This window comes from Nycticebus coucang, chromosome 22 (genome assembly GCF_027406575.1).
Source record: "Nycticebus coucang isolate mNycCou1 chromosome 22, mNycCou1.pri, whole genome shotgun sequence".
In the NCBI taxonomy this organism is placed as follows: Eukaryota; Metazoa; Chordata; class Mammalia; order Primates; family Lorisidae; genus Nycticebus; species Nycticebus coucang.
The window spans coordinates 47,381,166-47,407,378 of NC_069801.1; the positions used below are offsets into that span (position 1 = coordinate 47,381,166).

The following is a 26,213-nucleotide window of genomic DNA, read 5'->3' on the forward strand; positions in this document are numbered from 1 at the left end:
GCTCACAGCAACCTCCAACTCCTGGGCTCAAACGATTCTCTTGCCTCAGCCTCCCAAGTAGCTGGGACTAGAGGCACCCACCACAACATCCGGCTATTTTTTTGTTGTTGTTGCAGTTTGGCTGGGGCCAGGTTTGAACCCGCCACCCTTGGTATATGGGGCCGGCACCTTACCGACTGAGCCACAGGTGCCGCCCAACACTTAAGGATTTCAAACCATGTACCTGAAATGTGTTTCCACATAATTATATCTTCTTTAATTTCTTTCAGCAAGGTAGTTTTCATAGTACAAGACTTACTTCTTTGGTTAATTCCTTAGCACTTTATTCTTTTTGATACTACTGTAAATTGAATAGTTTTCATGATTTACTGTTCAGATTGTTGTAAAAAATACTATTGATTTGGGGTGGCACCTGTGGCTCAAGGAGTAGGGCGCCAGTCCCATATGCTGGAGGTGGCGGGTTCAAACCCAGCCCTGGCCAATAACCACAAAAAAAAAAAAAAAGAATACTATTGATTTTTGTATGCTGACTTTGTATCCTGCCATTTTGCTGATTCATTCTTTTTTTAGCTCTAATAGTTTTTTAAAAGTGGAATCTTCAGGGCGGTGCCTGTGGCTCAGTCGGTTAGGCGCTGGCCCCATATGCCGAGGGTGGTGGGTTCAAACCTGGCCCTGGCCAAACTGCAACCAAAAAATAGCCGCGCATTGTGGCGGGCGCCTGTAGTCCCAGCTACTTGGGAGGCTGAGGCAAGAGAATCGCTTAAGCCCAGGAGTTGGAGGTTGCTGTGAGCTGTGTGAGGCCACGGCACTCTACTGAGGGCCATAAAGTGAGACTCTGTCTCTACAAAAAAGAAAAAAGTGGAATCTTCAGAGTTTTCCACATGTAAAATTGTATCATCTAATAACAGAGATAATATTACTTCTTCCTTTGTAGTTTGCATGCCTTTTATTTTTTTCTTGCCTAATTGCTCTGGCTAGAACTCAACTACTGTGTTGAATAGAAATAGTGAAGGGGCATCCTTGTCTTGTTCCTGATCTTAGAGAAAAAGCTTTTAATCTATCACTACTGAGCATATCAATGATGTTTGCTGTGGACTTTTAATTTTTTTTCATTTTCCCAATGATGTTTTTGAAGGCATTGAAAAACTCATCCTAAAATAAAAAATATTTATTAGAATATATTGATGTAGTTTCCTTCTATTCCAGGTTTCTTGAGTGTTTTTTTTTTTATCACAAAAGGATGTTGAATTTTGTTAATACTTCTTCTGCATCAATCTAGACGATCATGTGCTTTTCCTCTGCTCTGTTAACATAGTGCATTTCATTAAGGATGTCATTATCTCTTGCTTGAGCTAGTACAACAGACTCACATCTGATTTCTCTGATCCTCTGGACAGCAGTTATAACACTTTTCTCCAAAACATATATTTGGGGAAAAAATTACTCCCTACTTAAAAATATTTTATTGCTCCCCAGAATTTAAGTTCTTTATGTGACATGAAAGACCTATTTACTTTTGCCTTATCTATTAGACATTTTCCTTTTCTCCCACTTATTCTGCACTAATACCAAACTGCACTTGTCTCTCCCCCACATACTACATCAGATCATGGTATTTCTCCTGAATGAAATATAATTGCAGTGATTCTTTATTTGGCTGACTGCGACTCATTCTCTATAAATCAATTTGGATGTCAACTTTTCTAGTCTTTCTTGTCTTTTTCTTTAAAAAATATACATTCACAAATATATACTCTGTGTCTGCTACATACCAGGCACTATAGATATTAGAGTACAAAGTGAGATAAGGCAAACAAGGTTCTTGCCTGTGCACACTACCCCTTGTACCTGTGCTCCCCTAGCGTTTCATGTTTGCCTTTTCTCATTAATCATACAAGAGGAAATTATCAGTCTATACTCATCTGACTACCACATAGTGAATATTCAATAAATGTTTCCTTTACCACAATTATAAACTAATGCTTTTAACATTAACTACATAAAAAAAAATTTTTTTTATTATTTTTGGGTTAACCTTTCTTCTTTGTCAGTATCAACTGAAAAATTTCCAAGGAGCTGGGGTCCACAGGGCCCTCACATTGTGTTAAACAAGCAATTCAGGAAAAGAAAGATTGGTACTTAGCTAGGTAACCAGAGGCATGACAAAATCATTAAAAGGGGGCTCAGTACTAGTATTGAGTACATCGGATGCTTGTTTTCCCATTCATGTCATACTTTATTTACGAGAATATTCTCCAAATCCATCCAGGTAAATACAAAAGATGTAAAGTCTCCAGTGAACGAATACATGCCTACACAAGAAAAAAAACATGCTTAAATTCAAGAAGGGGAAAGTGACAGGCGAAAGGGATTAGAAGGGAGTAGGGAGGGGGCTTGGTAAACTCTTGCCTAACAGGTACAAAGTAAAGGTATATGGCATACCTCTTGGGTGTGTCATATACCCCTTAGATATATAGTCTAAGTCAACTATAACTTAGACTTCACCTAACAAATGCAAATAATGTAACCTATAAATGTGTACCTATATATTAATCTAAAATTAGAAAGGGGCTTCAGGAGCAAGGGATAGATGGGCAAGAAAGAGAAAATAAATTATCACAAAGAAAATGTGTTTGTAGGGTCAGGTGGATGATATAAGAATCGAAATTCCCCCAGCTAAAGGATATACTATAATCCATAAAATATAAAACCTGAATTTAACTACAGATCCTTCCTAACTCAAGCTTTAAGAAAATCAACTTACTTAATTTTTTTTTACATTTTTGAAAGTAAGTAAATGAAAAAGAAAGTCTTGAAATAAGTCAAGTCATGTAGGAGAATGGTAGAACCAAAAGAAAGCAGTGGTTACTTAGTTCAATGTGAACATTTCACATTGTATATCGAAGTAGTATCCTGAACCCCATAAATACTTCAATGTACAAAGTTATGATTAAAAAAATAATTAAAAATAAATTAATAAAGAAATGAAAATAGAAAAAAACCAACAACAACAAAAGAAAGCAGTGGAACCACTAGGTGGAAGCTATAAGTACATATATTTCTTTTTTTTTTTGGCAGGGGCTAGGTTTGAACCCACCACCTTCGGCATATGGGACCAGCGCCCTACTCCTTGAGCCACAGGCGCCGTCCTAAGTACATATATTTCAATGAAATATAAGTAAGGTATTAACAGAAAGAGTTATATATCAATGAAACTGGTTGTCACAAGAAGGCTGAACCCTGTCATTGGAGATATTTGAGAAGATTCTTATATAAGTCCCTCTTTCAGCATAGGGACTAAGGTCCTAAAATTAGGCACCTACAATATATTAAATAAAAATTTATATGAATGAGATTTGAATGGATGAAAGAGGGGTAGATAGAAGAATAAATTTGGCCAAATAATCTCAAAATTCCTCCCAGTTTTATAATTCTATTATAATATAAAGACTAAGTCACAGCTTCTTTCCTATTTCTTACTATATTTCTAGAAGAGATGATATTTACAAATTAGTGATGGAAGAAAAAATGAGAGTTCATTCAGATAGTCAGATTTTTAAGGAATTCCTAAGGTTGTAACTATAAATGTTTGGCAAGGACTCCTAACCCCACTCTACCCTGTTCTCTAAATAACATAAGAGTGTGCTAACCTCACAAATACTGCTTCTCATTGAACGGAATTGACTTCTCTCCACTAATGGGACCATGCAAATAACATGTATAATGGTGAGGGGTGGAAAAGAAAAGAAATGAGTCAAGAAGTTACCTATAATTTGTTTGGAACTAGTTGGCCACCTTTTAATACTAGTTGATTTACCCATTAAAGAGTTAAAGCATGCTACTATAGCCATTTAGAACAGACTCAAGCACTATGAAGAAATACTTTACTTAATTTTCTGGCAATTTCTGCCAAACAGTGAAAGTCATTATCATTTTTCTTTCACAAGAACTAATAAGATAAAGTGCTGGGAAAATGGTTTGGTCTCTAACAGTTTTGATGGCCCAAGTACAGTACAATATGATGTAGTACAGTAATATTTGTAGTAATATCTGTGGTTTTCTAAAAAATGTTAAAAACTGGAGTGGCAAATTATCATTTTCACAGGATGGTCACAGACTAGGATCTTGTTTATTCAGCTCCACTTTTCTTTTACATATTTAAGTGATATAGACACATATTCAGAAGATGGGTGGAGAAGTTTGGTGGTAGCTTCCAGAGGGGGTGTCCAAAATTACATAGTCAGTTTAAATAAAAATGAATAACTAGTGGTGCCTGTAGCTCAGTTGTCAAGGCACTGGCCACATACACCAAGGCTGGCAGATTTGAACCCGGCCCAGGCCAGCTCAAACACCAATGACAACTGCAACCAAAAAATAGCCAGGAGTTGTGGTGGGCACCTGTAGTCCCCGCTACTTGAGAGGCTGAGGAAAGAGAATCACTTAAGCCCAAGAGTTGGAGGTTGCTGTGAGCTGTGATGCCAAGGCACTCTACCGAGGGTAACATAATGAGATTCTGTCTCAAAAAAAAAGAGTAACCACATTTCATATAGAATCTAACTCATAAAAGATTTTATTGGACTAGCCCAAGCTTTTAAATATTTGAGTCACGCTCTATTTTAAAAAACACTAGTTTAAATAAAGTTTTTCTGTTCTGTTTAGTTATGACCTCTGCTACACTTTTAAAACCATGGTGATGACTTGAACTCAATAAATATTTCCTAAATGAATAAATTGTAACATACAAGTTCTCTTTCTCATTTCCTTAAAACAGTGGTCAGAGTTGAGCATGGAAGTGCTATTTGTAGCCATGGAAGAGCATCAAGATTCTGCCTTTCACCATTCTTCAGGCCCACAGAGATACAGATAGGCAGAACATATACACAAACATGTTCAATCTTTTCTGCCCTGCCTCTTTATTTCTATAATACCCTTGTGTGCACTGTTATCGATGCATTTTTTACATTATCCTATCATTATTAGTTTATTATCTATCATCCTCGACTCTGAACACTTTGGTATAGGTTGTGTTATTTATCTGTGTTATCTAATATTAAGTACAGTGTATGTGTCATAGAAGGTGCTCCCATCCAATAAGTAAAAGGACCTCCAGGATTAATCCTAATAAATGTACTCAACTACACAGTCACATAATTACAAAGCAGCAAAGAAAATCCTTTTGTTAACCTGACAGTTCTAAGTAAAAATCATTTCAACCAACCTGCCTGAACTCTGTTGGCTGTAACATGAAACTAACTGAACAAGAAGGAGCACATTAGCAATAACCTAGCTCAGAAAGTTTCTGCCTTTAAGAATTTACTGAGACTTTATTCATGCTACATTAACTTTATCTATTAATTGCTATGGCAGATAAAAAAGAATAGGATGTGGGCAGGTGGGTGGAGGACAGGCATTCTGTTCAATGACAAACTGGCAAATAGGCTTACTTCTTCTGAATGCTCCTGAGTCTGTGCAGGTGAAGATCTTCTTCCCACTGTAAGTCGATGGCAAGGATAAGAGAGCCCTGATTCAGCAAGACACATCTGCAAAAAGTAGAATTCATCACTTGTTAACAAAGTGTAGCCAAGTTTCACAAAAAATTTTTACTTTGTGAACATTTTCTATTATTTCTGAAGCTAGATTAGAAAGCTTACTCTAGTAGCCTGGGTATTAACATTACCAGAAAGACTCTGAAAATCAGAAATGTTTCCACATGAGAAATGTTATGGTAGCCAAGGCTAATTCTCATTAGCTTTGTAATAGAATGTAGCTCCAGGAAATGGAATATCATTCACACTTCCCCCGCACCCCCCCGCCCCCCGATATGTGTCTGATTGGTAGAAAACCACCTCATTTCCCAACTCCCAGGGCAGTAAGGATAGAAGAACAAAATTGTAGGTGAAACAGAATCTAAAAACTCCAGAAGACACTTATATACCCAAAATATGCCAAAATATAAATTTATGTTTTACCTAAAATAATCTCTCAGAAAATAGGAAGCTGCTTTATATTTGAGTATTTACAAAAGTTCTCTCATTACAGGGTGCTTCCTCAAATACTTTATTTTCAATACACTGAGACAAATTAGCCTGAAATAACTCCAGTTGAAGCTTCAGGTGCTTACAGAGCTCACCTGTCAGAACTGTTAATAAAGAGGGCACAGATATTTAATATCAATTTCATGATTATTCCTAGAGGTATAACCTCACAACTAAAAGCCCTTATAAACAAGCCTTTAAAAGATACTATGCAAAATGTCTTTGGAACACCTAGAGAACAAATTTTAAAAACGCTAACAAACAAAAGCACCTACAACTGACCTAAGAATACACAAACAGGAACAGTATTAGATTAGTAGCTTCCCCATAGGGCAGGGATAATAAAGTTGAGCTAACATGGGTAAAGCAAAGAGAAAATACCTAGCACAGTTGATGCTCAACCTACATTAAGTTTTTATTATTCTATGAATGAGTACTTATGGTTTGTGGAATCTCAAACAATTTAGAATACAGACGCTAAAAAATGTGATTCTTGTGATGATAATTATGCTTATATATAAAAATGCATATAGAACTCGAAAAACATTTTAAGTGTGTGCAATTAAATGAATTAACTTGACAAGTATAGACTACTATACATCAAAAAGTTTATACATTGGGGTGGCACCTGTGGCTCAAAGCTGTAGGGCGCCGGCCCCATATGCTGGAGGTGGCAGGTTCAAACCCACCTCCGGCAAAAAACTGCAAAAAAAAAATTTATACATTGAAACTGCCCAAAGAATCCCCATTTTCTTTAAAAGGGGACTGTCTTATGGTATTTTTATTTGCAAGATAAGGCCACATTTTTAATCATAAATAGCTATTATTGAACAGAATTCAATCTGATCATTCTTGTCAACTGTCCATGTCTGAAATGTAAGGATGGCAAATCATTTTAAAATTAGACATAAAGAAATATGACCATAATCAACTAAATTTGATATGTTAAAAAGTAATCCAAGGAAAAGGAAGGTACTTAGTAAGTTCTTATTGATTGCTAAAGTAACTCTTTCTATTTAGGAAAGAAACAGCTAAGTATGGTACGGACATTAAAAGTCAGCATCCTGAGTTCAAATTCATTTCTATTACTCATTTCAATCAATATTTTACATCTTAGACCTAAGTTTCCTCTTCTATAAAAACTGCCATTACTTTTCTTAACAGCTTTCTATGAAGATGGCATAAAAGAGAATACACTTGCCACATAGTACATATTCTATTAGTGGGTGAATACTCAGTCTTAAAGCTCATTTGAAATTTTTCTTTACTTCTTACATAAGGTATTTACTATTAGGAACATACTATGCCAAGGATTCTCAAAGTATGATCTACAGACAAAAGGTTCTTGAGTTCCACAAGGTCAATATTATTTCATAATAATACTTAGACGGCATTTGACTTTTTTCACTGTATTTTTATACTGATGTTAAAAAAAGCAATGGTGAGTAAATCTACTGCTACCTCAAATCAAAGTAATGGCATCGAACTCAGTATGGGTTAATATCAGTATGCTGAAATCTCCAGTGCCATTTACTCACTATAAAATTATCAGTTTCACTTAAAAATGCCCCTGTTGAATAAATAAAAGTTATTTATTTTCATTAAATTTTGACTCTTGAATACGTCTTTTAATATTCTATGTGATAAGTGTGAAATATGCATAAAGCACTTATGCTTCATACCAAAGCATGATGACTATGTTGAGGAAAAAGTACTTGTGTTTGAGTTGTGTGCTGAAACAGCACTCTCCTCACGGAACACCATTACTACTTCAACAAATGACTGGCAGACAAACTGGTTATTGGGATCTGGGTATAGGTTGAGTATTCCTTATCCACAATTTTGGGGATCAGAAGTGGTTGGATTTTAGAATATACAATCATAATAGCTGAGCAGCCCAGATCCTAAAATCTGAAATGATGTTGGTGCTCAAAAAGTTTTGGATTTTAAATTTTTGGATTAGTGATACCCTATCTGTATCTGGCAGGCTTTTTCTCCAAAATGAATGAAGTGAGCCTACTACTTCAAGGAACAGGTCTGACAGTATTAATTGCCAATGATAAAATTTGAGTTTTCAAGTAAAAATTAAAAATTAAAAAAATGATCAGCTATCATGAACTTGAAAGCTTTTCAGTGCTTAAAGACTTTTCTAATGAGATTGGTGGTGGTACTATTAACAAATACAATTTTTTTTACATCATATAATGAAATATGTTAACATTTAAAAAATCTGTATAACTTCAAGGACCAATATTCTTCAAATAAACAGTGAATGCATGATGTTATAAAATTATGCATGAGTAAAATTTCTATTCAAAGTGTGAGGCAAACCGATGTATTTTACTATATCAAAGGATAAAAAGTATTCTGTACTTAAGCATGCTTGCTTAAGATGTGCATTGAAACTCACTTTTAGAAAACTATTCATCAAATTCTACTTTAGTGTTAAAGAATTTCTACAATTATCTGGAAAGACTATTAAAATGCTCTTCCCTTTTCCAACCACAATTCTGTGTCAGCCTAGATTTCTTCATATACTTCAACCAAAACAATATATTATGACAAGTTGAATGAATAAGAACGATCTGAGAATCCAATTGTCTTCTATTAAGCCAGACATTAAACAGATGTGCAAAAGTGTAAAAACAATCTCAATCTATTCACTAATTTTTTAGAAAATACAAATACTTTTTATAAAAATGCTATTTATATTAACATGTAATGGTTTTATTATCTTAATTATTTTTTCTCAATATTAATTTTCAAAATGGTAAATGTCAGTGAATATAATCCATATAAACAAAAGCTCTTTGAGGTCTTTGATGACTTTTTTATAACTGCAAAGGGATCCTGAGACTAAAAACTTATGAACTGCTAAACCATGCAATGTGTACAGATGCAACTAATTTTCATGAATAATAATTAGTATTATTCAAAAGGACAGACAAGCCAAAAAGCACTTCTGTGAAATTTTAGAATCTTTTCAATGTTTCCTCTTATATAACTAACAAAGCACACAATGTTTTCTTTATAAACATATTGAAATAAAATATTAAGAAAATATGCAAAAGAAAACTCCTATAAACCATCATGACTGATCAATCACTATTTCTCACAAGTTGTTAATAAAACGTAGTATTATTGTTAATAATTATTTCTAATAATAGTTAATAACTATTTCTCACAAGTTGTTAATAAAACATAGTGAAGGACTATGAATTAGTCCTTAAAGTATTTTTTATTTCATTGCCAAATTTTAACTTTCTCCCAAATACATGCTTGCCATCTATCTTTCTGCCTAATTACTAATGGCACAAACTAAGATATTTTAAGAGTACTACATTGTAATTTAGAAGATCTGAGTTATGGGATCTTGAGTTAATTACCAGGAGCCTTAATATCTTCCTCTGTAAAATATGAAGGTGAGGGCGGCGCCTGTGGCTCAGTGAGTAGGGTGCCGGTCCCATATGCCGAGGGTGGCGGGTTCAAACCCAGCCCCGGCCAAACTGCAACAAAAAAAAAAAAAAAAAAAATAGCCGGGCGTTGTGGCCGGCGCCTGTAGTCCCAGCTACTCGGGAGGCTGAGGCAAGAGAATCGCGTAAGCCCAAGAGTTAGAGGTTGCTGTGAGCCGTGTAATGCCACGGCACTCTACCAAGGGCGGTCTAGTGAGACTCTGTCTCTACAAAAAAAAAAAAAAAAAAAAAAAAAAATATGAAGGTGACCTACCAAATGACCCCTCAGACTCTTTAATATGTCACTAAGAGGATTCAGTTAAACAACAGCAGGCTTCTTGTCATGGAGCAGTAGTACAACTGAACAAGTCTGAAACTATGGCTTTACTATTGTATTTCTTTTTTTCAATCAGCTTGTAAAATATGATTCCCTTGTGTTTTAAAAAGAACACTAATATGGGCCGGGCACAGTGGTTCATTCCTGTAATCCTAGCACTCTGGGAGGCCAAGGCAGGTGTATCACCTGAGCAAGAGCCAGACCATGGCTGTACTAAAAATAAAAAAAAACTACCCGGCGTTCTGGCAGGTGCCGCTAGTCCCAGCTACTTGGGAGGCTGAGACAAGAGGATCACTTGAGCCCAAGAGTTTGAGATATGATGCCACGGCACTTTACCCAGGATGACAGAGTGAGACTCTGTCACAAAAACAAACAAAAAAACCCCACTAACATAAGAAAAGTTTAAAAACCATATCTCAAGCTTGTCATCATTCTAACAAGATACCAAAATAATTAATTCCATCCTGGTTTGGGAAGCTACTGGGTATTAGCAATGAATAAAATCAGTATAATACATAATACAAAGGTAAAAACGTATATATTAACAGCACTGAGTGTTGCTTTATTGAAGTATAGACCTACAATAAACTACACATATTTGTTTACAATTTGATAAGTTTTAACATATGTATACATACACCCATGAAACCACTTGGCATTTTAAAAAATATTTAATAATAATTGTTATGCAGAGCTTAATATGAGGCCGGGTGTGGTGGCTTATTCCTATAATCTTAGCACTCTGGGAGGCGGAGGTGGGAGTTCAGGAGTTTGAGGTCAGCCTGAGCAAGAGCAAGAGCCCATCTCTACTAAAAACAGAAAAATCAACTGGGCTGTGTGGCAGGTGCCTATACACCCAACCACTCAGGAGGCTGAGGAAGGAGGATCACTTGCACTCAGGAGTTTGAGGTTGCTGTGAGCTAGGCTGATGCCACAGCAGTCCGCCTGGGCAACAGAGTAAGACTGTCTCAAAGAAAAAAAAAAAAAAAAGCTTAATATGTATTGTTACTACATGAAGTACTTTATATGCATTACTCCAATTAATTCTCACAATAACCCTGCCAGGTAAGAATTATAATCCCTATTTTAAAGATGAGGTTACTTTCTTTGGCTTAATTAAAATAGCTACTCCTGGAAACCACCAATTCATCAGGCATACATAGTAAGTACTTAACATATGTTTATCATAAATGACAACTCTGTAAATTAAAGGTTATTATGATTGTACAGACCACAAAACAAGCTTAGAGTGGTAGAGTAACCTGTTCAAGATAAATCAGCTACTAAGTGGCAAACCAAATTTAACTCCATAGGCCATGGTGTTTTTTTTTTTTTTTTATTATATCACATTTCTAACACAAAGCCTTTGAAGAGTAAGGAGTCCTGAACATGACTGTTGGAAAATCTATTTTAAAATTTTCAGATGCTCACTGTTCAGCTAAACAGATTACTGAAGTAGTTTTAAACCAAACTGAGTCATAAGGCTAAAATTTCATTTACTCCCAACCAAAGTACAAATCAAAAAAGCTTATTTACAATTTAAGCTTTCCCCCCTTTTTTCCTACTTTCCTTTTTTTTTTTTTTTTAAGTCACTTATGTGCTAGAAAAGTCACACAGAGCTTTAATTTGTGGCAGGTTCAAGCAAGCTTATTAAGAATGCTAGTTACCAAGTGTACATCCACTTGTCTGGACTAGCCCATTGCCACATTCTTGTAGCAGGGTTAAATAGCAGTTTAGTCACTTCACAAAAAAAGCACAATGTTAAAAAGGAAGTGACTAATAATATTCTGGAACCAATGGCATAAATATTAAAAGAGATACGCAGGTCAAGATCAATTATCTACAAACTCCTGTGTAAATAGCTCAGAGAACTGTTTTCTCTGCCTGGCCTTGCTGTGTTATAGTCCCTCAATTGACTTGGCAAGTTGATAGGGTTTAATGAAATAAATACAAACAGTAACAACTTCTGAGGCTTTTTGCTATATACATCAACACAAATGTAAGAAACAGAGTTGGAAGAAAAACAAGGGTGGCTGCTATAGATGACTTCCTTTTAGACTCAAGACATTAGAGATGTAAGGCTCCTCAGAATTCATCAATTGCTAGTATCCCAACTAGGACACCACAGATCCTGAAGCTTAGCTGTTTAAGTGCTGCTGCCATATCCTTCCCTGCCAATCATCCCCTACCCCCTTCTAAACTAGTTAAGGAGAATTTCCAGAGATAAGATATCAGAGAAGGTATGAGCAGCCTACTCTTCGATTTCTACCTTCACTAGTCCCACCATCCCCAACAGATTCTAAATGAAAGGCAGTTTCTTCTTACAAGATCTTATACAATTCTCTCACTTAACAGGGAAAGAAACTTAGGTGTGGAGAGGTAAAGTTGTTTGCCCCAAGTTTCATGTTCATTTAATGATAGCTAAGCATGTTCTCTTGACTCCTTATCTTGGTCTTTCTACTAATAACTTCATGTTTTTATAAAGATGTTATAGTTAGTTGCAAAATACCTATAAGTATCTTGGTTTAACTATCTCAACTTTTTATTAAAAATTTTTTGGGGAATATACATAAAAATAATTTAAAATGCTCTTGGCTTGCTTTTTTGTTTCTTTCTTTTAATCTGGTGGGACTCTCAAAATAAAAGAGAATCACCTGATTCCTCCATTACAATTGTCCACTTTAATGCTTCCCCATACTAGTCCAACATCATTTTCAGTTTTTTTCTATCAAAAAGAGGTGGTTCATAATTTTTTCTTATATTGCCATCTTAGTCTCTAAAACCAGATTATTAAATAAGGAAATAAAGGGTTGCTCACTGCAACAGAAGTAGCAAAATTTCTAAACAGATATACTTTGATTGGCTAAATATACAGACATCACATATTCTTGGATTTTATTATAGATTTAGTGAATATACTAAAAATGTATACTTTAGCATATACGAAGTACTTCAGAACATCTGACTACTTCTAAAGAGCATTAAGTTATACAATAAAAAATATAGTTCTCTTAGATCAGCCTAACACTGTCTTGCAGCATAGTCTCTTAAATACCTATTTGGAGAGAATGGTCAGGTTTACCTATATAAAAATGCTACCCCTCAGGCAGGTGGACAAGATGTGATTTACAATGCAACTTTAAGCCAAAGCAATTTCAGTTGAAGCAACAACTTTAAATAAAGTCATCTCTTTTGCACAGAGGCCAGTGATCCATGCTGTGAATTAAAATGGTCCTTATTTCTCAGTTCCTGTCTCTACTACTTATGTTATTTAATTGCTTATGAGCACCCTCTAGCGGAGGGCAGAAGAGGGAAAAGAACATATTAAATATATTTCAGTAAGACTCAAGAGGAGGGTGAGCCATTTCCACCAACCCTCTACTGTTGAGCCTTGTCTTAACTTTCGTAGAGCTTTTTTATGTCTTTCAATAAACTCTGAATAAAAGCAAAAAAAGATTCAAGAGGAGAGAAAGATCTGAAACACATGCAGATTTCTCTTTAACTCTACCCTTCTTCCTCAAATTACTTGATAATTTAGAGCTAGTTGCTAAGTTATAGTTACTCAGAGTCTTTAATTTAATCACCCAATAAATATTTATTAAGTTCTTTTTTTTTTTTTTTTTTTCAGACGAAATGAATGATTTATTAAGGGATGGCTGGTGCTCGCTCGGGCACAGCAGCCTAAGTTCTTATCAGATGTCAGGCACGTGGATATTGACATCGTGGCCTGGACCCTTGCCTTTGATATTTAGTGTCATTTCCCAGGGAAGCTGCTTACCTTCTAAGACCTCTTGTTTCCTCATCTGAGAAATGGAAATAACATCTATGTTGACAGCAATAAAAAAGATAAGTGCCTAGCAGAGTGGACTTAATTTTCTAACTTAAAAAAAAAACACCATGAAATACTTAATCTTTGGCTCCTTGCCAGATGTTTTCAGTTTCAATGCCCAATTCTTTCTAACTTTAAGAGTCTAAGTCAAGATGACAGCATTGGTATCATTTAAGTGCTATCTACCAGCTATGTCGAGTGCATTTAACTTTATTTCTGTGTTTTAATACACAGAGAGCAGCCAAATATGGTATATCTCTCAATCTTTAATTTATACCAAAGATATCCAAAAGATGTTGACTAATATTTAATTAAATTGTCTTCTTAATTGAACAAAGTTTGTATAAATTATTTAAGGGTTTCTTGTCTTTTCTCACATAACATTCTTGTCAGTGTAACCCTGTGGAAAGTATGTTTGTTTAGGTTGAGAGCTTCTAAGGGCACATTTCTAACATCAATCACTATCTGTTTATGACTGGGATTTTTAAAAGCATATGTTACAAAGTGATGTCCAAAAGTGGAACTTACTACAGGTTTCCCATTAAATTCCTGTGGGATAAATTCAACCAAAACTACAAGACAGGACAATAGGCTAACAGAGGCCAAAGCAAAGGGGTGTCCTTGTCTGCTGCAGTGACTTTGAGAGACCAATTAAGCCTTCAGAGAACATTCAGCTCTCCAGCTTAAATATACTTCACAGCCTGTAAGCTATTTTTTTTGTTACCATCATTCAAGTAAAACAAGTATGTCTTTTACATCTTTAGGCTGGGTGGTACATTTCTATGACTCCTTTCTCCTATCAATAAGGCCGGTAATATAATTTCATGGGTGTAAAAACATTGGTGGGCTAATACATGAAAAGTATACTGTAGTTATATCAAAGGGCCTGGGATAAAATCCTAAATCTGCCTCTCATTCATTATGGGCCCTTGACCAACTCTTTTCTTTCAGTTTTACCCCCTATAAAATGAAAAATTTTGGACTAGATGATTTCCAAGTTCTTTTCTCTCACCTGGAACAATTTTTTCAGTTCAAGTTTAAAGCCATTACCTGGCCCACCTTACCACATATTACCTCTCATTACTGTTTTGTACACTATACATAGGTCTGTTTGGTCATTGATCCAAGGCCTGACACTTGCCTATTCCTTGGCTTTTGCTCATTCTATTCCTCTTGCTTAAGTTTTCCTCACCATTCTTTTCCATCTGCCCATCTTCAAAAGTATGCGAGAATCAGATGAGACAAGTGAAAACTTCTTCATAATTCAGCTCAATCTCTTCCTGAAAGCCTTGTAATAATCTCCCCACCTCAAAATTTTCTGTCCCCAAAGCACTTGATGTTTTGGTAGTCAATCACACCCAGTGACATGCAGACAAAACTTCCAGAAAATAAGCTTCTTTTGTTCAGCTAGTTCCTGAGGGGAGGATCAGAATCCTAGGTGGAAGCTGAGTAGGCAGAGGCAGTGAGGATGTCACAGGCAGAGATTTCACATGGGTGGGCCAGAAGCTGGACCCAACTGAGAGGAAAGCCAAATTCCTAGACATCAAAACTACATTTGTAGAAGTCTTCCTAGGCCATAGCCCTGTATGATATTTCTGTTCACTGAGGATTTTACTGAGTACAGTGGGTCAGGAGACCTGTTGTTTTAGGAGGGGAGGGAAATGGTACTATCTTACTGAAGGAGGAATCTTATCTCAAAATGGAATAGCTATTGGGCTTTGGGCAATAACTTTGCCTCAGTTTCCTCCTCTGTAAAGTTTTCTAATGTAGCTTTATCTATTATCTAACTACCTATGTGATATAAATTTTGCTATATAATTCTGAAAGAACAGACAGTACCAAATTTGGTTTAAGTTGAGTTCAAAATACTATTATTCATGCACTTCATTGTTACTGAGCAATCATAATATGCCAAGAACTTGGCTGAGTGCTAGGCATGCAGCCAAGGCAAACAATTTCTGCTTTGATAAAGCTAGTGGTTTTCTAAGCTATACAGATTTATGAATAAAGTATAGACCACGCTAACTTTTTTTTTTTTTTGAGACAAAGACCCTTGGTAGAGTGCTGTAGCATCATAGCTCACAGCAACCTCAAACACTTGGGCTCAAGTGATTCACTTGCCTCTCAGCCTCCCAAATAGCTGGGACTACAAGTGCCTGCCACAACACCCAGCTATTTTTGCAGTTTTTTTTTTTGGGGGGGGAGGGGGGTTTGGCCAGGGCTGGGCTTGAACCCGCCACCCCCCGTATATGGGGCCAGTGCCCTACTCCTTTAGCCACAGGTGCTGCCCAACACCTGGATATTTTTTAGAGACAGGGTCTCGCTCTGGCTAAGGCTGGTCTCGAACCTGTGAACTCAGGCAATCCACCCACCTTGGCCTCCCAGAACGCTAGGATTACAGACATGAGCACCTGGCATCATGCTAACTCTTATTTTATGCTGCTATGCCTTATCTTTATTATCCCCTCTTAGAATGAACCTGCCATATTGCCACATTATCTACCACTCCACAGACAAGAAAAATTAAATTCATATTTTTTACCCAAAATCATAGAGCTATAAATAACAGAATTAGAACTAACTTAAGTTGACTTAAATGACATCACCTCTCCTTGAAAAGTGAACCTAACTCGCTAGCTTGTTAAATCTCTAATTTTGGGGGTACAAGAACGTGATAAAACTGAAGTATGGCGAAAATAAGGTTAAGTCATGAGATTAACTATAGATACAACTATATATTAAGGCAACATAAAGAGGATGAAAGGAATAAAGAGAGTAACTTATGTTACAAAATCTCATATGTTTTTTGCATGGTTAGCTTAGTAAAGGAATACCTCACTTTAACTTCTTTATTCTTCTCAGGTTAAAGAAATCTAGTCATCATGTCATTTGAATAATTTTCTCAAATAAATTAAAGCTGTCAAAGAAAATTACAATGGATTGTGCTTGGAGATTTATCAAATCTTTCCTGGTTTCTACTCCACTTAAATGCAGCATTCATATAATGGCTTGCAGCTCACGCAGTTTACTCATATATGTGCTCTCTTATTTCATATCAGTCAGTCCACGCCCTGAACACCTCTCAAAGTAACTAAAAACCAAACTTTCAAGTGTTTTTCTAATTCTGAAAGTATCTTTTCCCAGAAAAGAATATAATTTTCTATATATTACTTGAGATTTCCTAGCATAATGGCTTAGTAAAACTTTGCTAAGAAAGAAGTTTTCTATTACCAAACAAGAAAAACATTTTCTGCTACCCAAATTACTTAAAACAAACAAATATCAAAAAGAAATCATGTGTTAAAATAAAAAGCATGGTTTCCCAAAATTTCTATTTTATGTTAATTGTTATGTTATTGTTATCATTCTATGAAAATATCACTTGAAAATATTCAGAAGTTTATAAGAAATGGGTGAAAAATCTATCTTGGATGCAGTGTGTTCAGGTTATAAAAGCATCAGGGCTTATTTTATCTCCGCACAAAGTGTTGCTGAGATAATTACTGCTGACAGCTTTATTCAAGGTTCATTTCACTTTTTCTGCTATTTTTCTCTGGTTAGAAGTTCAACAGAGCCCATGGGAAGCCACACCCCTCACACCTGTTAGGCTTCTTCATGTTACTGAGGGCCAGTATGGACATGTCACTTCAAATTAGTATTGTACCAGGGTGCTAACTGTGACAATTACTTATCACAGGTTTAACTTTAAAAAAAAGTTTCTAATTCAACCACAAAAACAGTGTCACAAAATGTAATTTAAAACTGTAAAAGCAGGTTGCATAAAAAAATTCAGAGAGCCACAAAATAGGGTTAAGCTTTGTGCAGTATCTGAATTACGCAGGAATGCTATACAAATGATATTCCTTTTAAAACAAAACCAAACCAAAAAGGTAAACAAGGCAGAGCCAACAATTACTTTACCAGCCAGTAAGGTGATGAGCAGGCCTTTTAGGTTTTTTCAATGTGCTTGAATATTTGGTTGATTTTGTTAATTCTTTTGTGTTAAGTAACTACTTAAATAATAAAATTTCCAGTTTTATTATTTAAAAAACCAGTAAAGCAAAGCAGCTACCTCTAGACTTACCAAAGATATAGTTTTACACTAGGTAGTACAAAAGGATTGATTCTCTTCTAATATTTGTTTTTTCCAACTTGCAAACCAGAAAATGACCATTAGAGAATGTAAATATTAACACAAAAAGAAAAAGGAAAACCTCACACACTCAAATGTCTTTCAAGCTAGTTATTATGAGCTTCTCTGTTTCACAAAATAATCTCAAAATGATGCCACTTTTGAAAGACCTAAGATGGTTGGAGGTGGTTAATACGGACTGCTGTGAGGCTAATTGTGGATCTTGAGTTAATTACTTTCTGCTGATAGGGGATTTAAAAAATAAATAAAATGGTCTTTTACTCTACTTTTACTTCAATTTAAACTCAGGAAACATGAAATGATGATGGCTAAGCTCTGGATACTTCACTATTTGCTGCTGCGCTTTAGATGAGAAGCCAGCAAGCTGGGGAGTATGTCTACATCATAATCCACGCTAAAGTGCCTGAATGGATCTGTATCTGCCACAATGTGCACAGTTTGATTTACAATGCCCAGTGTCCATTACCTGTTCAAAGTTTCAGAGTTAACAGGAATTCAGTCTCTCTCTCTCTCTCTCACACACACACACACACACACACGATGCTTGAGGACACAAGCCAGAGCTCATGGAGACTGGCTTTGAAACAAAATCTAAAGGTATTAAACGCTCAAGAAAAGCAAAGGACAAAATAATGACACCAAACAGGAAATTCAACAGAAGAAATTACTTGCCTATTTGCAGAAAATCACACTCACTGGTGAATGAAAACAGTTTGATGGTAATCTTGGTATGGCAATATAAATTCACTATCTCATCAGTTTGACAAATTAAAAAAACATTAAAGGTACAAAGGAAATACAGAATTTTTCTCAAAATATTTTCTTTTTCTTAATATTTATAAAGTCACTTATTAACAAAAGCATTTTAAGTCAACATAAGAAATATTGACTGTACCAGTCCAGGATCTTATCAAAACAAAAGCCCTTTGCCATTCACACAGAATCAAAACCAAATTTTCAGTTATAAAGGTACTTTTACTTCAAGCAGGTTCCTTAAAGTTTGATAAAGAGGTTCTGTTACTAGAAAAATCTCATTATTTTAGACAGCTACTGTATTAATCAGTGGATATTTCAGTTCATCATAACATAGACCCTCCAAATATGCAAGGATGCATCTCAAGCCTCTTTTGTATGCATGAAGAGTATCAAGCAGCCATTTGGCACATGTCTAGTCAATAGCGAGATGCCATTTACCCCACAGAACTGGGGAACTCTTTGGATAGTAAATGTAGGAGCTCTGGATATTTTTCCAGCAGTATCTAATTCCTTGGCAAAACTCAGGCAGTTATGCTAACAACTTGGGTCTCAGCACATGGACACAGTGCTGCTGGGCATCTTGCTGTGGCTTTTCTTCCCAGGAAAAATAGAATCTGAATTAACCAAAGCAATTTAGGCAAACCAGCATAAATGAGTACTTCCTAGAACTAAGGAAAAAAAAAATCACCTTGCTGGTTAATCCTTGCTGGCCCACCCCAGCCAAGTGATTTTCCTCTTTCTGCTCCATTACTATAAACCTTACTGTGAACCTCTAGAATTTTTGGTTTGTGATTTAAAAGAACCACAACTTCAGCTGTGTTTGTGTTTAGGTGACTCTAAGGTCGTTGGGAATATAACCTGAACCTTACATTCTCATTTTTAGCTGACACAGGGTTTTAGAAGATTGCTTTGCATAGGCCAGTCACAGAATAATGTCTACTGCTTTAATTTAAATGAGTACTGTCCTTATTTTCCATGCTAAAATACAAAGGACTTGCAATTTTCCAGAAAATTATAATCTATCTAGTCCTACAACTCCAGACATGGAAACCATTCAAAAATAAAGTGAGACAAATATTAAAGACTATCATTAGAGTTTAAATAACTGGTTGATCTCTGAGCCTGAGTAAAAAGTATTAATGTTCAAAAGTATTTTGACATGAGATGGCATGTTAAATTTAATTTGGTAGTCATTGATGACTTGAAACCACCAACCAAAATAAGCAAAATATAGATATAGATCACTCAAATTGAACATCAATATATATTTGCATTTTTAAATAAATGCATACTAGTTTTATTTCATATTTAATGTTTTGGTATAATTATCTTTACATTCTAAAATGTTTCATCTCTGTGGACTTCTCTACATGTCATTTCAACTCTGTAAGATATTATGGCTCTTAAATTTACAAGGATGCGTAATGTAGCTAAAAAAACATTTTCAGATTGATATTAGAAAAAATTTAACAATGTGTATTAAACATGAAACTACGCCAACATACTTTAAATGTCTCACATAAGAAAAATATATTTGGCATTATTAAACTATTAATTATAACTTTTGGCACTCCCACAAAAGTAAATATAAGAAATAGTAAATAATTTGTCTACATCCATGTGCATATGTTTAGTTACTGACTCACACATATGCATACCCAGAATTATCTATTATGTTAAAAATCAAAACAAAAAGCAAAATGAGAAAATCTTCAGATCTAATAATCTTTTTTAAAAAATATTTTGATATATGATAAAGTAATGATCTATTATTCTGAAGTCAAACCTGTCTTCTGTGGGGGCAAACATGTACCCCTAGCATTTATTTATGTTGATACCACAAATTTAGTGTAAAATGAAAGCTGTTAAGTGTCAACTCTTCAAAACAGGCAGAAATCTTTTTTTTGTACTAAAGTCTAATTTTGCAAAAAACTAGTCAAAACTGAAACTGAATAAATTACTAGCATTAAAGAAGAAAAAATTTTTAATGTTCATAACAAAAACTAAAACCTGAAAAACATTTTCTACCACCTGATAGTATATATGGCTGTACATATCTGGGAACAAGTGGGAAGAAGCCTGGAGCTTCTTCTAGACTCTACCTCATCCTCCCAAATCCTCTAAGATCTAGTTCTCATCCCTCATCCTCTTGGATTTAGTAATCTCATACTGTACCCTAGTTTCTGCCCCTCTAGGGCTCATTAATATTAATATCATAATACCTTATTCTATAATCACAACATATCCGCAGAGAATCTAGACCAACTCTTCAGTTATAAATGTGCTTTTACCTCAAGTTTCCTTCTTTTTTTTTCAATTTTTTTTCCTTTTTCTTTATTGTTAAATCATAGCTGTGTACATTGGTGCAATCAAGGGGTACAATGTGCTGGTTTCATATACAATCTGAAATATTCTCATCAAACTGTTCAACGTAGCCTTCATGGCATTTTCTTAGTTATTGTATGTAGACATTTGTATTCTGCCTTTAGTAAGGTTCGCCTGTACCCATTCTAAGATGCACCATAGGTGTGGCCCCTCCCATTACTCTCCCTCCACCCTAACCTCCCCCCTCCCTTCCCCTTCCTTGGCCCTTTCCCCATAGTCTTGTGCTATAGTTGGGTTATAGCCTTCATGTGAAAGCTATAATTTAGCTTCATAGTAGGGCTGAGTACATTGGATACTTTTTCTTCCATTCCTGAGATACTTTGCTAAGAAGAATATGTTCCACCTCCATCCATGTAAACATGAAAGAGGTAAAGTCTCCATCTTTCTTTAAGGCTGCATAATATTCCATGGTGTACATGTACCACAATTTGCTAGTCCATTTGTGGGTCGAAGGGCACTTGTGCTTCTTCCATGACTTAGCAATTATGAATTGGGCTGCAATAAACATTCTGGTACAGATGTCTTTGTTGTATTGTGACTTTTGGTCTTCTGGGTATAAACCTAGTAAAGGAATTATAGGATCGAATGGCAGGTCTATTTCTACGTCTCTAAGTATTCTCCAAACATCCTTCCAGAAGGAACGTATTAGTGGGCATTCCCACCAGCAGTGTAGAAGTGTGCCCTTTCCTCCACATCCAGGCCAACATTTCTGGTTTTGGGATTTTGTTATGTGGGCTACTCTTACTGGGGTTAGGTGATATCTCAGAGTAGTTTTGATTTGCATTTCTCTGATGATTAAGGACGATGAGCTTTTTTCATGTGTTTGTAGATTGTGCATCGGTCTTCTTTAGAGAAGTTTCTCTTCAAGTCCCTTGCCCACCTTGAGATGGGATCATGTGTTCTTTTCTTGCTAATACGTTTGAATTCTCTGTGGATTCTGGTTATTAGACCTTTATCGGACGTATAACCTGCAAATATTTTCTCCCATTCTGAGGGCTGTCTGCTTGCTTTACTTACTATGTTCTTGGCTGTGCAGAAGCTTTTGAGTTTGATCAGGTCTCAGTAGTGTATTTTTGATACTGCTTCAATTGCCTGGGGAGTCCTCCTCATAAAATATTCACCCAGGCTGATTTCTTCAAGAGTTTTCCCTGCACTTTCTTAAAGTATTTTTATAGTTTCATATCTTAAGTTTAAATCTTTTATCCAGTGAGAGTCTATCTTAGTTAATGGTGAAAGGTGTGGGTCCAGTTTCAATCTTCTAGAGGTCGCCAGCCAGTTCACCCAGTACCATTTGTTAAATAGGGAATCTTTCCCCCCCTGAATGTTTTTAATTGGCTTGTCAAAGAACAAATAATGGTAAGTAGCTGGATTCATCTCTTGGTTCTCTATTCTGGTCCAGACATCTACTTCTCTGTTTTTGTGCCAATACCATGCTGTTTTGATAACTATCAATTTATAGTAGAGTTTCTGGTCTGGGAGCATGATTCCTCCTGCTTTGTTTTTATTGCTGAGTAATGTTTTGGCTATTCGAGGTTTTTTCTGGTTCCATATAAAAAGAAGTATTTTTTCAAGATCTTTAAAACATGACAATGGAGCTTTATTGGGAATTGCATTAAAATTATATATTGCTTTGGGTAGTATAGACATTTTAACAATGTTGATTCTTCCCAGCCATGAGCATGGTATGCTTTTTCCATTTGTTAACTTCTTCAGCTATTTCTTTTCTTAAAGTTTCATAGTTCTCTTTGTAGGGATCTTTCACGTCCTTTGTCAGGCCAAATATTTCATCTTCTTTGGCACTACTGTGAAAGAAATAGAGTCCATGACTGTTTTTTTCAGCTTGGTTATTGTTGGTGTAAAGGCTACAGTTTTATGCGTGTTGTTTTTGTAGCCTGAGACATTGCTGTATTCCTTGATGACTTCTAAAAGTTTTGTAGTAGAATCCCTAGTGTTTTCCAGATATACGATCATATCATCTGCAAAGAGTGAAAGTTGATCTCTTCTGGCCCTATGTGGATACCCTTGATCGCCTTTTCTTCCCTAATTGAAATTGCTAAAACTTCCATTACAATGTTCAAGAGCAATGGAGACAATGGGCAACCTTGCCTGGTTCCTGATCTAAGTGGAAATGATTTCAATTTAACTCCATTCAATACGATATTGGCTGTGGGTTCGCTGTAGATGGCCTCTATTAGTTTAAGAAATGTCCCTTCTATACCAGTTTTCTTAAGTGTTCTGATCATGAAGGGATGCTGGATATTATCAAAAGCTTTTTCTGCATCAATGGAAAGAATCATATGTACTGAATTACATTTATAGATTTACATATATTGAACCAGCCTTGAGACCCTGGGATAAATCCCACTTGGTTGTGGTGTAAAGTTTTCTTGATGTATTGTTGGATTCTGTTTGTTAGGATCTTGTTGAGTATTTTTGCATCAATATTCATTAGTGATATTGGTTTATAATTTTCTTTTCTTGTCAGGTCTTTCCCTGGTTTGGGATCAAGGTGATGTTTGCTCTGTAGAATGTGTAGGGTAATATTCCTTCTTTTTCTATATTTTAGAAGAGGTTTAGTAATATAGGTACTAGTTCTTCTTTAAAGGTTTGGTAGAATTCTGACGTAAAGCCATCTGGTCCTGGGCTTTTCTTTTTAGGGAGATTTTGTATAGTTGATGCTATTTCAGAACTTGATATAGGCCTGTTCAACATTTCCACTTCAACTTGATATAGGCCTGTTCAACATTTCCACTTCATTCTGACGTACTTCCAGGTATTGGTCCATTTCTTTCAGATTTTCATATTTCTGAGAGTAGAGTTTCTTGTAGTATTCGTTAAGGATTTTTTGAATTTCTGAGAAATTATTTCATCGTTAATGAGTTATTTCATTGTTACCATTTTTGATTGATGAAATTAAAGATTTTACTCTTTTTTTCCTGGTTAGATTGGCCAAAGGTTTATCTATTTTATTAATCTTTTCAAAAAACCAGCTTTTGGATTTATTGATCTGTTGTATAATTCTATTGTTTTCAATTTCATTTAGTTCTGCTCTGATTTTGGTTATTTCTTTTCTTCTGCTGGGGTTGGGGTTGGAGTTTTCTTCCTTCTCCAGTTGCTTGAGATGTCCCATTAACTTATTAACTTCCTCTCTTTCTGTTTTCTTGAGGAAGGCTTGCAGTGCTATAAATTTTCCTCTTAGGACTGCCTTTGCAGTATCCCAGAGGTTCTGGTAATTCGTGTCTTGATTGTTGTTTTGTTCCAAAAATTTGGTGATTTCCTTCTTAATCGCATCTATAACACATCTATCCTTCAGCATAAGGTTGCTTAGCTTCCATGTTTTTGTATGGGTATGCAGGTTCCTGTTGTTATTTAGTTCAACTTTTATTCCATGATGGTCTGAAAAGATGCAAGGAATAATTTGTATTTTTTTAAATTTGCCGAGGTTAGATTTGTGGCCTAGGATGTGGTTGATTTTGGAGTATGTTCCGTGGGCTGATGAGAAGAATGTGTGTTCAGTTTTGTTGGGATGAAATGTTCAGTAGATGTCTGTTAAGTCCAGATGTTGAATGGTTAAGTTTATATCAAAAATTTCTTTGCTTAGCTTCCTTTTGGAGGATCTATCCAGAACTGCTAAAGGGGTGTTGAAATCTCCAACTACTATGGAACTGGAGGAAATCAAGTTGCTCATGTCTGTTAGAGTTTCTCTTATAAATTGAGGTGTGTTCTGGTTGGGTGCATAAATATTAATAATTGAGATCTCAGCATATTGAGTATTACCTTTAACAAATATAAAGTGTCCATCCTTATCTTTCCTTATTTCAGTTGGTTTAAAGCCTATTGCATCTACGAATTGGATTGCAATGCCTGCTTTTTTCTGCTTTCCATTTGCCTGGAGTATAGATGATCATCCCTTCACCTTGAGTCTAAATTTGTCTTTTAATGTAAGATGCGATTCTTATATGCAGCAGATATCTGGCTTGAGTTTTTGTATCCAGTCAGCCAACCTGTGCCTCTTTAGAGGACAATTTAAACCATTCACATTAATTGAGAATACTGATAAACCTTTCGAGAGTCCGGTGGACATTTTTAATCCTTCTATGACTGTGGAAGTTGGAATTTGATCAAAATTTTCTGGGTGGGTTTACTTTTGTGGTAGAGGATTACACTGGTCTTTATGGAGGATAGGTCTGAGAATATCCTGGAGAGCTGGTTTAGTTATGGCAAATTTCTTCAACATGTGAATGTCATTGAAGTATTTAATTTCTCCATCATAAATGAAACTCAGTTTAGCTGGATACCGGATCCTGGGTTGAAAGTTATTTTGTTTCAGGAGATTAAAAGGTGATGACCATCCTCTTCTAGCCTGAAAGGTTTCAGCAGAGAGATCTGCAGTTATTCTAATTTTCTTGCCCTTGTATGGTGATGCTTTTCTTCGTCTGGCTTTTTTCAGAATTTTCTCCTTCATATTACCTTTAGTGAAATTAATTATGATGTGTCTGAGGGATGTCTTATTTGGGTTGAGTCGTGCTGGAGTTCTGAAACTTTCTGCTATCTGAATTTCAGAATGTCTTGGCATGTCTGGAAAGTTCTCCTTCATTATCTCATGGAGAAGAGACTCTGTGCCTTGTAAAGCCACTTTGTCGCTTTCGGGGATCCCTATAAGGCGAATATTAGTTTTCTTCGAATTATCCCAGAGCTCTCTGAGAGAGTGATCTGTTTTTGCCCTCCATTTCTCTTCCTTTTTGAGAGTTTGGGAGCGTTTGGAAGCTTTGTCTCCAATGTCAGAAATCCTTTCTTCTGCTTACTCCTTCTGTTATTGAGAGATTCTACTGTGTTTCTCAGATCTTTAAGGGCTGTAACTTCTTGTCTCAATGTGTGAAAATCTTTGGTCATTTGGTCTTTGAATTTGTTGAATTCTTGAGATATCTTTTGGGTTACTGCTTGGAATTCTAATTCGATCTTATTTGCTATCCAGATTCTGAATTCGATTTCTGACATCTCAGCTATTTGTTTGTGCATGGGATCTTGTGCTGTGTCTGCCCCATTGTTTGTTGGGGGAGTTGATCTACTCTGATTATTCATATTGCCAGAGTTTTTCTGTTGATTTCACCTTATGATTGTTTTTCACCATTGCCTCTAGCTGTCCTCAGAATTGGGGAGGTGTCTCTCCAAGATCAGACCCCAGCGGGATCACTCTATTGTTGCTGGATTTTGTAGGGAGTGACTCTGTGTAGTTCATCTGGGGCTGCCCGAGCCGGGGAGTTCT

The 26,213-nt window shown here is 35.8% G+C and overlaps 1 protein-coding gene across 3 annotated transcripts in view; it reads right to left on the minus strand.

Moving 5' to 3' along the window:
- Nucleotides 1-26,213, minus strand: part of FAF1 (Fas associated factor 1) — a 498,736-nt gene that overhangs the window by 166,343 nt on the left and 306,180 nt on the right. For all 3 annotated transcript variants that reach the window (XM_053575767.1, XM_053575768.1, XM_053575766.1), the window contains one exon: nt 5,445-5,540. In XM_053575767.1, the coding sequence (XP_053431742.1) occupies nt 5,445-5,540 (96 nt within the window). The remainder of the gene's footprint in view (nt 1-5,444; nt 5,541-26,213) is intronic.